The sequence below is a fragment of the Xenopus laevis genome, chromosome 2L (genome assembly GCF_017654675.1).
Source record: "Xenopus laevis strain J_2021 chromosome 2L, Xenopus_laevis_v10.1, whole genome shotgun sequence".
NCBI lineage: Eukaryota > Metazoa > Chordata > Amphibia > Anura > Pipidae > Xenopus > Xenopus laevis.
In genome coordinates, this window is record NC_054373.1 from 12,626,294 (window position 1) to 12,638,865 (window position 12,572).

General features: G+C 39.5%; 1 protein-coding gene across 3 annotated transcripts in view; it reads right to left on the minus strand.

The window, feature by feature from the left end:
- The window catches only part of dop1b.L (DOP1 leucine zipper like protein B L homeolog), a 75,481-nt gene that overhangs the window by 12,124 nt on the left and 50,785 nt on the right, over positions 1 to 12,572 (minus strand). For 2 of the 3 annotated variants that reach the window (XM_041581553.1, XM_041581552.1), the window contains exons 20-27: positions 9,618 to 9,729; positions 8,207 to 8,392; positions 7,275 to 7,400; positions 5,553 to 5,687; positions 3,272 to 3,327; positions 2,487 to 2,591; positions 1,959 to 2,025; positions 1,148 to 1,295 (exon numbers count right to left, since the gene is read on the minus strand). In XM_041581553.1, coding sequence (XP_041437487.1) covers positions 1,148 to 1,295; positions 1,959 to 2,025; positions 2,487 to 2,591; positions 3,272 to 3,327; positions 5,553 to 5,687; positions 7,275 to 7,400; positions 8,207 to 8,392; positions 9,618 to 9,729 — 935 coding nt within the window. The remainder of the gene's footprint in view (positions 1 to 1,147; positions 1,296 to 1,958; positions 2,026 to 2,486; positions 2,592 to 3,271; positions 3,328 to 5,552; positions 5,688 to 7,274; positions 7,401 to 8,206; positions 8,393 to 9,617; positions 9,730 to 12,572) is intronic. The other variant, XM_041581554.1, reaches the window with a different exon arrangement.

Sequence of the window (12,572 nt, forward strand, 5' to 3'; positions counted from 1 at the left end):
GCAATGCATTGTGGGTTATGTAGTTCCTGCATGTTGCCTGTAAACTGTGGAGAAGTTGTTACAATTTGTAACATCAGTGTTTAGTCCCTCCTTCCCTGCCAGGATTTCAAATGATGCAGAAAGAGAACTGTTAAACAGCTGGATTTCAGCATAGAAAATGGCATTTATTCATACTTTTTGAAGAAATGGGTAACTGATGTGTATATTAGGGGGATCTGTGTTATGTGGGCCTCTTTATCAAATTTTAGATTGGAAGCCGGAGTTCCCCTTTCAAGGCAGCTGTTGATACAATAGTTGCTACATAAAAATGTATGAACTAAATGTAGCAAATTGTAACAATTGTTACAATTAAATGTAACAGTTCAGAATCTGCGGTTGGATTACTGAGCTGATTTACCAGAGATTAACATTAATTGAAAAAAGTCTGAAAACAACTGAACTAAAGTTGATAACACACAAGGAGATTCCCAGTATTTTTGGACCCTTGTGATTTCCAGCTTGGCTGGTGGGTGGTAAAATGCTTAGGACTGTCCATGCTAGAGTCCTGCGCGGGTCCATTTTTTGGGACCCGAACCAGCAAGTACCTTATCCGCAACCCGGACCCGTGACCTGCTAACCATCAAGAATCAGGAAGTGCTGTCATTGTGAACCGGAAGTGACGTCATCGGAAGTAGACATGATCAGGGAAAAAAGGAGTAAAACAGGAAGTGCTGTCATTGTAAATCGGAAGTGACGTCATCGAAAGTAGCCGTGACCAGAAGAAAGTAGTGAATATCGATATTGAGAAGACCCGCGGCCCGACCCGCAATCCCGCAGAACCGCCGACCCGCAGGTATACCCGCACCTGGAACTTCTAAACGCAACCCACAGGGTACCGCAGGTTTTTGCGGGTAACCCGTGGGTACCCGACCCGCTGCAGGACTCTAGTCCATGCATTGACTGGATTAGGAATTTCCTGGGACCTGCTGGTGCACTCAGAGGTCAGGCGATTAGCTCTAGAAAATGCCAAACAATAGACATGTGATCCATGAGCCCACTGTCAGGGTCCAGGTGATCATACTATACAAAGACGCAAGAATTGTAAAAAGACAACCACTAAGATTATTCTCTTATATTTTACATGCAGTATGTACAGTAAATGTCTCACCATGTAACTCTTCTTCCTCTGCCTCAGTGTCGTCTAATGAAATTTGGGGCTGAGCCTTCACCTCCAGATTCCTGCTCAGCCAACTGGTCTGTTCTAGGGAAGAACCAGCAACATTCCCCACGGCCTCCAGGATCTTCTGTGTAACTTCCTGCAATGTGGGAAATACCTGGGTTATTCTAAAGCAACAAAGCAGGTTTTATGGAGGACATCATGTTAAAAGTAGAGTGAATATAGAAGAAAATGCATGAAACAATGCAGAGGTTGAGTGAGGATACAATGTAATGTGATATTAGCTTACTAAAAATTTTCTGTGGATTCCCATGCTCTTGTGCTTAATTGGAACTATCACGAAAATGAAAATTTAATATAAGCTTTAGCATAATAAAATAAGAAACTTTCTAAATAAAATTAATATTCTGCATTTTTTTCTGAAATAATCAAGTTTATATTCACTATTCCTCTCTCGGCATCTGTTTCTCTTCATTCTGTCTTCATGCAGCAGTTGGGTGTCAGACAGACAGTTAGATCCAATATAACTTATAGGGGGGCTCCTTTTACCATGAAAATATATTAATTCTCACTATTAAAATCGCCAGACATCATGTCTCTCTACATGCAGAATTTGTGCAAAGGGCAGTTATTTTGTTAGGCAGTTTTTGTGTTGTTGGGAATTACATTTACAAACAATTTTTGGAACAAGAGGGGGCAATTGCACATAAAAAGCAAACAAATGATACCAAGTAGGAATGCATGGAGGATACAGTGTTAGAGAACACATCAAATAATACATTGCATTTTTATGTAACTTTACCTGAAATTCCTTCTGGTCCTTCTTGCTTTCTAGATTAGGTGTTCTGGTCACAAAATCATTGAGCATACTGACAAGAGAGAAAGCAGGGTTTACAGATGATTATATAGAAATTACAGAAAGCAGAGCTTTTGTGTGGCTACTGGTGCACAAGCAAATCTTATGGAATATTGCATTCAGACCTACTAAACACATTTGGGTCCAGTAGAAGCTACAAATATATTCTATATGTCTATGTAGATATTAAATGATTTAATTAACTTTGGGGCAACAGAAACAGCTACAGCAATTAGCCGCCAATCTGATATAGCTGGTTAGATCAGTACCACAAACCCGCACTGTATTTTATGCTGCCCCATTCGTAGCAAACTGGTGTCTGCTTCATTTATTAAAATTAATTTAACCTAATTATTTTGTACAAGCACCCAATTTATTTTTCAGTATAACCGTTTCATGATTCAAGCATTTATTTTTATAGCGATAAACGATTATAATGTAAGAATATACTGTGTGTAGGAGATAAAAAATTACCTTAACAACAGGAAAAATCCAGGTGGAGCCAAGTTTAGTGGAACAGATTCTTTTAATAATGTCAGCAAGGACTGGGAATTTTCCTGCAAATCCGACCCTGAAAGCCTGTAGATAAAACCAGTACTAATAAACTAAATGAAGCCTCATACACAGCCCAATGTTCTATTACAATCTTTTATATTTTCTGGAACTGTTGCAGTTTAGGTATATGAGTGTCACACTGTGAGGCAGGAGTAATAAAGGCTTGCATTGCACATTGTGCACAGGTAGATGGTCTGAATGCTCTGTTATAGCTAGAATGCCTGAAATAAAGCACAGAAGGACTGCTGCTTACAGTGGGGATCAGATACACTGTGACTGAATGCCCTGTTATACAGATAACTTATACAGATAGCTAGAATCTCAGCTGCCATAAAGCAGGGCAAGACTGCTGCTTAAAATGGGGATCAGATAGAATGTATGCCACTATGAATGTTCTTGTGAATGTTTTCTAAATTGTAGGTAGGTAGGCATAACAGCACTGATTCAGTTTAGTACCCCTAAGAGCAGGGGTCCCCAACATTTTTTACTCTTGAGCCACACTTAAGTATAAAATAATGATGGAGAGCAACACAAGCATGCAAAAAGTTCCCGGGGCTTCCAAATAAGCTGTGATTGGGTATTGGTAGCCCCTATGTGGACTTACAGCAAACAGGAGGCTCGGTTTGGCAATATTTATGTTTTAATGTAACTAAAGCTTGCCTTTAAAAGACCAGTAACATAAAAAAAATTGTTTCTACATTTACCTTTGTATAAAAGTATAGCTGAACTGCAGCATTGGAATGTCAACTAAAGCCGACTTCTGGAAAAAAAGAAGAAAAAAAGCCATTGGAAGTGATAATGAAGTTAACCACAATAAAACGGACACATGGATTTTCAGACAAGGCAAAAAAACCAGTGGTTTAACACAAAGCTAGCAAATGTGTTGATGTAATAACAATATACGTATTTTTATTATTAGATTTGATTAAGTTCAATTACATGTGTCATCTGGCATATTGCAACAGACTACTGAGCATTGGTCATGTGACATTATTTCACAATAGCCAATGAGGAAGCTGGGAGTAAAGTAGACATTTGTTTGTAATGTATCTATTAGTCTGTGTCTAATGCAACTGTGCTGGATGAGTAATCCGGAAAACGTTTCACCAAATTGTGCATCATCTTTTACAGAGTGGTTGAAAAGTGCTGAGTTTTATGTAATTTATATTATTTTTTTAATATAAACCATTGGTGCAATGTCAGCCAGTGACTCTTAAAACTGTTCAGATATGGTCATCCGAAGCTGAAGGGACTCTCCAGGATTGTTTTAAGATGACAGACTGGGATACTTTTTTTTACAAAGAGGGGACTTAAATGGTTTTACAAACTGTATAACTGATTATGTAAAGTTTTGAGTTGTGTAATTCCTGTTAAGAAAGTTCACTGTTTTTCTAATAATAAACCTTGGGTAGTAAGGTGCTATTGAATAGGAAAACAGTGGCCTTTAGAAGCGGTGATAGGGAGGGAAAAAAGGAATATTTAGAGGGAGTTAAAAGTTGAAATCAAGGAGGGGAAAGAGATTCACAGAAGAAAACTTAAGATGAAAATCCAACAGAGGAATATTAAGGAAGTATGGAGAGCCATGAAAAAATAGAAAGAAAAAAATAGTCATAGAAAGAAGATCGATCAGAGATTAGAATGTGGTATTGAAAAGGTCAATGAGATTAATTCATTTTAATAGATTTGAGGTCTATAATGAATCTGAATGTCCCCTGTTAGAAAAAGAATAGTTATAATGAGGGCATGAGGGCACAAGGGATGAAGTTAGGAGGGAATTTCTTAGGATTTGCCCTGGGAAATCTGCAGGACCTTTGGTCTATGTCCTAGAGGTTTAAAGGGTTGTGCTACCCAGTTTTGCTTTCTTTTTACGTTGAGTGACTACTATGAGTGTTCCTGTTCTCTGGAAAACTTTGTGCCTTTTTCTTGTGCAAAGTGTAAGTACTCTAGTACTCTTGGTGACTATAGACCTATAGCACTGACTTTGCATGTTATGAAATTACTGGAGTGGTTAGTAAGGTAGTGGAGTTGTCGATCAATCTTTTGCAGTTTGCCTACCAACCCCATATTGGAGTGGAGGATACTACTATCTTCTTGTTAAAAAAGGCATGTGCCCAGTTGGATGAGATGGGTAGCTATTTAAGGATTCTGTTTTTTTATTTTTCAAGAGTTTCAATACTTTATATCCTGCTTTGCTTGGGCCTAAACTTCTGCAAATGCAGGTTGATGCTGAATTAGTGGCCTGGATCATTAACTAACTCACTGGCCTAAGGCTATGATTAAGTGCTGGATGACACGAAACACATAAGGCTATGTATTAATTTCTTTTGTGGCCTAAAGTTCTTTTACAAGCCTGTTTGTGGGATCTGTGAGTGCCTGCCGTTTTCTCCTTTAGTATTAGAAGGGGAAAGGATGCTGAATACTACTGACAGTTTTTTTGAGTTGTACTATAAACTGTTTACACTTAAATGTGGCCAAAACTAAGGAGATGGTAGTGGATTTTAGAAAATTGAGAATGGGGTTGGTGTAGCTATGTATAGTGCAGGAATATAAATACTTGGGTATTTTTATTGATAATATGCTAGATTGGGCTAAAAATACAGAGGTACTATATAGGAAGGGTATGGGAAGGATTGTTTTCCTTCGAATATTAAGATCATTTAATGATTGTAAGGAAATGCTGCTGCTCTTCAATCACTCAGTGGTAGCAAGGTACCACCAAAATCAGCAGAATTTCCTTACACAAGTTAAGGGGTATATTTATCAAGGGTCGAATTTCGAATTGAAAAAAACTTTGAAATTCGAATTCAAAAAGACCAACTGAAATTAAGTCGAAGTTTTTTTTTGGTGGAATAGGTCAGTTTTCGATCAAATAGGTCCGTATTCGGCCGAATTTGAATCGTACGAATCGCAGGAATAGCGCGTTAATGTCCACTATATATTATAATAATAACAAGACCTAATCTCCTAAAACATTAGCATTAATACCTCATCTCCTTTTATCTGTGGCGGCTTCTTGACAACCTCTTTCACCAGATGCAAAATTGAGTCTGTCTTCAGAGTCTTCAATGCGCACACAAGGTCAACAAGTGTGAGCTGAGACTCACTGGGCATTGGAAGTATCTGCAAAAATCATTGTAAATAGAATTACCAACTATAATGTATAATTTAAAAGGGCTTGTTTGATTTGTTTTCCAGGTTGCAGGCAAAGTTTTATTCCTTCTCTTTATATCTGGGCTAACATGGAGGTCATTCAAACAAGGTCTAAACTTGAATCTAAGTTCCTTTCAATAGGAACTAACCTATTGCATGTTCCTCCAAATAGGGACTTAGCTAGATGGTAAATTACTCACTACAAAGTCTAAAAACTAGTGGACCAATTCTTATTGTTTAGGGTTAAAGACTAATCTATGCTTGTGACTGTTAGAGGGGGACTAATAAGGTGTACAGGCCCACTCTGATTCATACATGTAAACCTGTATACAGGACCGCCATCAGAAATCATAGGGCCCCATACGACAACATTTCCTGGGCCCCCTGGGCTGCGCCCACCGCAAGCCCCACCTACAGGTCCGCCCTCCCCACCCCACAGGTCCGGCCCCCACCACACAGTAAAAAAAAAAAAATATTAGTGGCTAAGGTTCCCACATGTTAATAAAAAATAAAAAGATATTGGTGGTCAGGGCCCCCCCATAAAAAAATATTGGTGGCTACGAGCCCACGAGAAAAAAAAATTGGTGGCCAGTCCCCCCCCCACATTATAGGAAAATTGGTGGCCAGGGCCCCTTAAACGTCTATGCCTTCCCGAAGTCGGCAGCTCTCAGAAAGCAGGGGGGCCCGGATAATCATGTAAGTGTGGTGTGGCCGGGGCCCCCTACAACTCTCCCCCCTGTCCCCCCCTGATGGCTGCCCTGCCTGTATATCATTGCAATGACATGTTTCGTTCTATTTTGTATGTATCTTTTTGGTGCAAATAGAGTAGGGATGCACTGAATCCACTATTTTAGATTCGGTCGAACCCCCGAATCCTTCACAAAAGATTTGGTTGAATATTAAACCAACCAACCAAATCCGAATCCTAATTTGCATGTGCTAATTAGGGGTGGGAAGGGTAAAAATGTTTTACTTCCTTGTTTTGTTACAAAAAGTCACTCGATTTCCCTGCAAATTAGGATTCAGATTCGGTTCAGCTGGGCAGAAGGATTTGGCCGAATCCTGCTGAAAAAAGTCTGTATCCTGGCCGAATCCCAAACCGAATCCTGGATTCGGTGCATCCCTAAAATAAAGACATTAAAATAAACGAGTGGACCAGTTTCTCCAAACCCAATCCAAATAGAAGCCAGGTTCCATCCAAAAGGATGAAACCTAGAGCAAGTTATAACTATGTAACTATGTAACCTCCTCCCAACTGCGACCAACCTAAAAGACGGGTTCTTCCCAATAGTGCCTAAGCTATATAACAGGTTCTTTCCCTCAGCATAATGCATTTGCATTTATGCCAAACGGGGTCTTACTTGACTTAAGTTCCCCCAAAAAGCATCTAATGTAAAGGGTAAGTTCCCTGAGTCAGTCATATACTCACAAAAAGGACAAGTAAACATGCATTAGTAACCGGCCTAGCCTACATATAGGTAACTTTTATTGTACATTCATATTTTAAAAAGTGTCAGTATCACTTTAACATATCTCTCTAAGCATATGGGTCCTTACCTTGGCCTTACTGAGACTTTTGTTAAACCTCTTCTTCTTCCACACCGCAGCAACTGATGCAATAAGCTGCACCCCCAGGTGTGATGTCAAAGGGTTTAGGAAATCCAGGATTTTCTGTTTCAGAGTCTGTCCCAAACAAAGAAAACAATGAATTAGTGCATAAAAAGCAAATAGTTTAAAAAAATTGTGGTATGGGAAATGTATTAGCAGGATATATTACTGGGACCAGCTGAAAAAGCTTCTAAATGACATTTATCATACCAGAGTCCGTTCCTTTTGTATTTTTAGAGTCTGTACAGAGGGTTACCTTAAGTCTATGCTAGAACAGGTTATTATTCACCTCTCCTTAGCAACATTCTGTTAGAAAATATGTATAGTGACACTTGAAAAGACCAAACTTTGCACAGAAGTAAAGAATGCAGGAACATCTGTAGTTATACATAAAGCTTACTGTAGAGAAAGCATAACTTGTCACTGCTGGGGACAAGAGCGTGTAGGGGTCAGTTTGAATAGATTTTTTGTAAAAAATACAAGTTTTTATTTAGATTGTAAGCTCTTTCTCTTTTGGGCTGGGCCATCTTTACGTCAGCTACAGATTTTTTTTAAGTGTAATCTATATATATTTGATATATACCCACATTTATTGTACAGAGCTGTGGAATAAGTTGGTGATTTATAAATATATGATAATAATAATAAAGTCTTATATCCAACATTTAGGGAGGGGTCTAAAATAATTTTGCTGTGGGGCCCAGAATTCTTTGAATTATTCACCAAACCCTGCAGGTTTAGTATCTGAGAGTATTATTGTATGTATGCAATGAATAAATCCAATGATATTTGCAGATATAGCTAGTGGGTTTAGGTAGATGTTTTTATTTGTATTGCAACAGTGTATTCATGTATTGAAAAGCAGATCTATGATTTCTTACTTTGGTTGATTTGAAATACACTGAAGAAGACGCTTTGATGGTGCCCAGGAGATCCGAAGGTCGCTTTTCCCGTTCTTGCTTGCTGATGATGCTCCAGAGTAGGGACATGGTGTTAATGATGCGGGGGAGCTCTTCCAGCAGAGAATTGCGGGCATTCTTCAGATTAGCAGGGTCTGATGAAGAAGACTGAAAATAAAAGAGAAGTTTATATTTATTGCGCAGCTTGTCAGAGGGATTCTTCCGTTATCTCGGTGGTGTAATGCCAACACTATAATAGCCTATCTATAATGCATAAATACCCAAAACTACAGGGCTGACTGCCCTAGGGGGATAAAAGACTCCTGCAGGCCAAGTAGGTTATGACTAAAGCTGGTCTTACATGCCCAGGACTTTCTTGGCAGTGTGGCAATTTGTGATCATTCAGCCGACCATTTGGGCAAGTGTTTCACCTCAAGGGGACATCTTCAGCAGGCTATCCTGGGATCCTATAGCACCTCTTTCCTAACTGTGAGGCTTTCCTCTTAGGGGATTTGGAGCAGTGGCATGGGAGCTCAGAATAAAGGCCAGGTACACCTAAAAGAACAGCTTGGAAGATATGTTAGAGTTAGATTTGGAGAGAAAACATTTGTTGTCATCAATAATCTTCAAAATATGACTAATACACCAATATTGTCTTATATCTTTAACCTCGTTATTAGCTATGGAGGCCCTGACCAATGGTAAGACATTCAAGGGAGCACTGAAAAAGTGTAACATTCACTGCACTACAAGACAGCAGCCAAAATTACATTTTCCCCTCTTTCAGTGAGTGCATCAGACATCAGCAGTTAAAGGGATTCCGTTGTGATTTTTATGATGTAGTTTTTATTTCTAAATTACAATGTTTACACTGCAAATAATTCACTCTACAATATAAAATGTAATTCCTGACATTTATAATATTAATTTATAATATTTATATTGGTGTGCAGGTGCATCTCAGGTCATTGTGCCTGGTCATGTGCTTTCAGAAAGAGCCAGCACTTTAGGATGGAACTGCTTTCTGGCAGGCTGTTGTTTCTGCTACTCAATGTAACTGAATGTGTATCAGTGGGACCTGGATTTTACTATTGCGTGCTGTTCTGATCTACCAGGGAGCTGTTATCTTGTGTTAGGGAGCTGCTATCTGGTTACCTTCCCATTGTTCTGTTGTTAGGCTGCTGGAGGGGGAGGGAGGGGGTGATATCACTCCAACATGATTGGGGGGGCAGCTGGGAAACTGACAATATGTCTAGCACCATGTCAGATTTCAAAATTAAATATAAAATAGCAAAGATGATAAGCATTCATCAGCAACAAATTGCTTTGCTTGCCTATGTACCTTGTGAATACCTAGGTGATTAGGCAAAAAGTAGATATACAGAAACTTTACCTTTTTCGATTGTGTGGGATGGTCCAGTAGACAAAAATGGCCAATCATGGTAAGGCCTTCCAGGAGCGTGAGTGGGTAATCGGGAGAAACATTTTCTCTCTTAAACGTTGTGCTGTTGGCATGAGCAGAGTTTACAGTTTACTGCCTCACAAGGATACAGCTCCAAATGAACCCTTTAATCTTGGGGTGTCACCTCTCAAGCTGTAGTGAACTTCCTGTATTCCTATTCAACATCCCTATTCTACGTAGCTACAGAAGCCTAGTGAGGTTGTCTACATTACATTATACAGGTATGGCATTCGTTATTAGGAAACTCATTATCCAGAAAGCTCCGAAATACGGAAAGGCCGTCTCCCAAAGACTCCATTTTATCCAAATAATCCAAATTTTTAAAATTGATTTCCTTTTTCTCTGTAATAATAAAACAGAAGCTTGTACTTGATCCTAGGCATGCACCGAATACAATATTTTGGATTTGGTGAACCCCCGAATCCTTCTTGAAAGATTCGGCCGAATACTGAACCAAATCCAAATTTGCATATGTAAATTATGGGTGGGAAGGGGGAAAACATTTCTTACTTCCTTGTTTTGTGACAAAAGGTCACGTGACTTCCCGCCCCTAATTTGCATTTGCAAATTAGGATTCGGTTCGGCCAGGCAGAAGGATTCGGCCGATACCTGCCGCTAAAGCCCTAATCCTGGCTGAATCCTGAAAAAACAGCCTATTGAGTTTATTTAATGTTTACATGATTTTCTAGTAGATTTAAGGCATAATGATCCAAATTACGGATAGATGTTATCTTAAAAATCCCAGGTCCGAAACAGTCTAGATAATAGGTCCCATATCTGTACCATAAAAACATGTCTCATACTTAGAGCTTTCTTTCTTTTGTTACTTTTTCCAGCATGCTCTACAGGGCGAGGTGTAGTTCAACCAACCTCAATGCTTCTGCTCATAAGTGGAAAATGCAGGCTAAACGAAAAATCAATAATTCAGAGCTTTCTGGGTAACGAGTTTCCGAATAACGGATCCCTTACCTATACACTACAGTAGATTCCTTTTATTGTAAAGGATAAGACTATTGCAATCTCCTACTAGCCGGTCTTCCTGACTCCCATCTCTCTCCCCTCCAATCAATCTTAAACTCTGCTACCAGGATCATTCTGCTCTCTCCTAAAGGGAACCTGCTCAACCCCAACTAAAATCCCTAGCATGGCTGCCTGTTAAGCAAAGGATAGTATATAAAACACTTTTACTAACATTCTAAGCCCTTCACTCCTCTGCTCCTCACTACATTTCCTCTTGTCTCGCTATACATTCCTGGTGGTCTTCTCCGCTCCTTCTCTTAAAACGATCCACATCCACTGCCACCTCTCATCTCAAACCTTTCTATCTTGCTGCTCCTTAACTCTGGAATTCCATCGCTGAATTCCTCCGTAAGGAACCCTTCTCTTCAAGAAAAAACTAACCCCAAAATGTAATAAAAGGCACTAAGTTTGCCCAGGAGCAGTAACCCATAGCAACCAATAAGATGTTTGCTTTTAAACAAGTGACCAGTAAATGCTACCTGCCGATTGGTTGCTATGGGTTTCTGCTCCTGGGCAAAATTAGTGCTTTTATTACATAAACCCTTAAGAGTCTACCTTTTGGAGCACTAGAACATTAGCCTAGTCCTGTTCCTACTGACTATGCCTTACCTTGTGCATCTTTTTTCATCTCCAATTTGTGCATGTATGTTAGCCTCCCATCCACTTAGACTGTAAGCTCTACGGGGCAGGGATCTCCTTCCCACTATGTCTCTTACCACATAGCACTTAAGCTATTTGTCCTGATATGATTATGTTTTTTGTGATTTATCTTCCGTGTATACTTATATATATATATATATATATATATATAGAATTGTCTGTGGTGTCCGCACTCCTTAGCTTGTAAACTCGAGGTGCACGATCAATAAATCATAGATAAAGGTTGGAAGGATCAGCACACTCCATTTTGCGATGAAAAAAGTGTTTTTTATTATTAAACACACATAACTCCAACGTTTCGGTTCCGCCTGGGAACCTTTATCAAGGATGGTGTGCAAGATACAAACAGTGATTTATATACCCACCCCCCTAAGTGAATTTGGCGCCTTCATGACGTCACATGTCCATATACTGTCAGTAGTTTCAAAAAAAGTCTTTCTTTTCTGTGCTCATATGTGCCATTTCAACCTTTGACCACACGGTGTCAGTGTTGTGCCTCTCCAGAGGCTCTTATCTCCATATATTGTAACCTAACACCCAGTCACATAGTAAATCCCTTGAAGAAATTGAAACATATTACTTACAAGTAGTGGAGACTAATCACATCAATCATAGTAGTATTAGATTGTTACAATTACCTAAAAAATGGAAAAGATACTGTTACAACTTGGCACTTGGCATACATTTGTTGCAAATTAGGTTAGGAAACAGCTTAGCTGGAGTTGCCCATTGAGTCCTTTGGGCGATACACAATCCAACTCGTGTATCCAAAATGCTTCTCGTTTCAGCAATATATTATCAATATCGCCACGTCTTGGTGGTCTTTTAATCTGGTCGATTGGCATACACTTAAACGTTGATGGATCGTGTCTAGCTTCTTTCCAGTGTTTGGCTACTGGTTGCTGGGCAATATCCTGCTTACCTGGTTCAACTTTTCTCTCCGTATCCAGAGCTGCCCTGATGCTTGCCCTGTGCATATTAATCCTTTCTTTCAACTGCCTAGTTGTTTTGCCACAATAAACCAAGCCACATGGGCATTTTATAATGTAAATAACCCCACTGGAAGTACATGATAGGTTCTGTTTGATGGCATATTTTTTACCTGTCCTGGGGTGCCTAAACTCTTTCCCCAGGATCAGTGTGCTACATACTACACAGCCTGTACATCTATGGACACCGGGCCGGGCTGTTAAAAAATGCTGCACC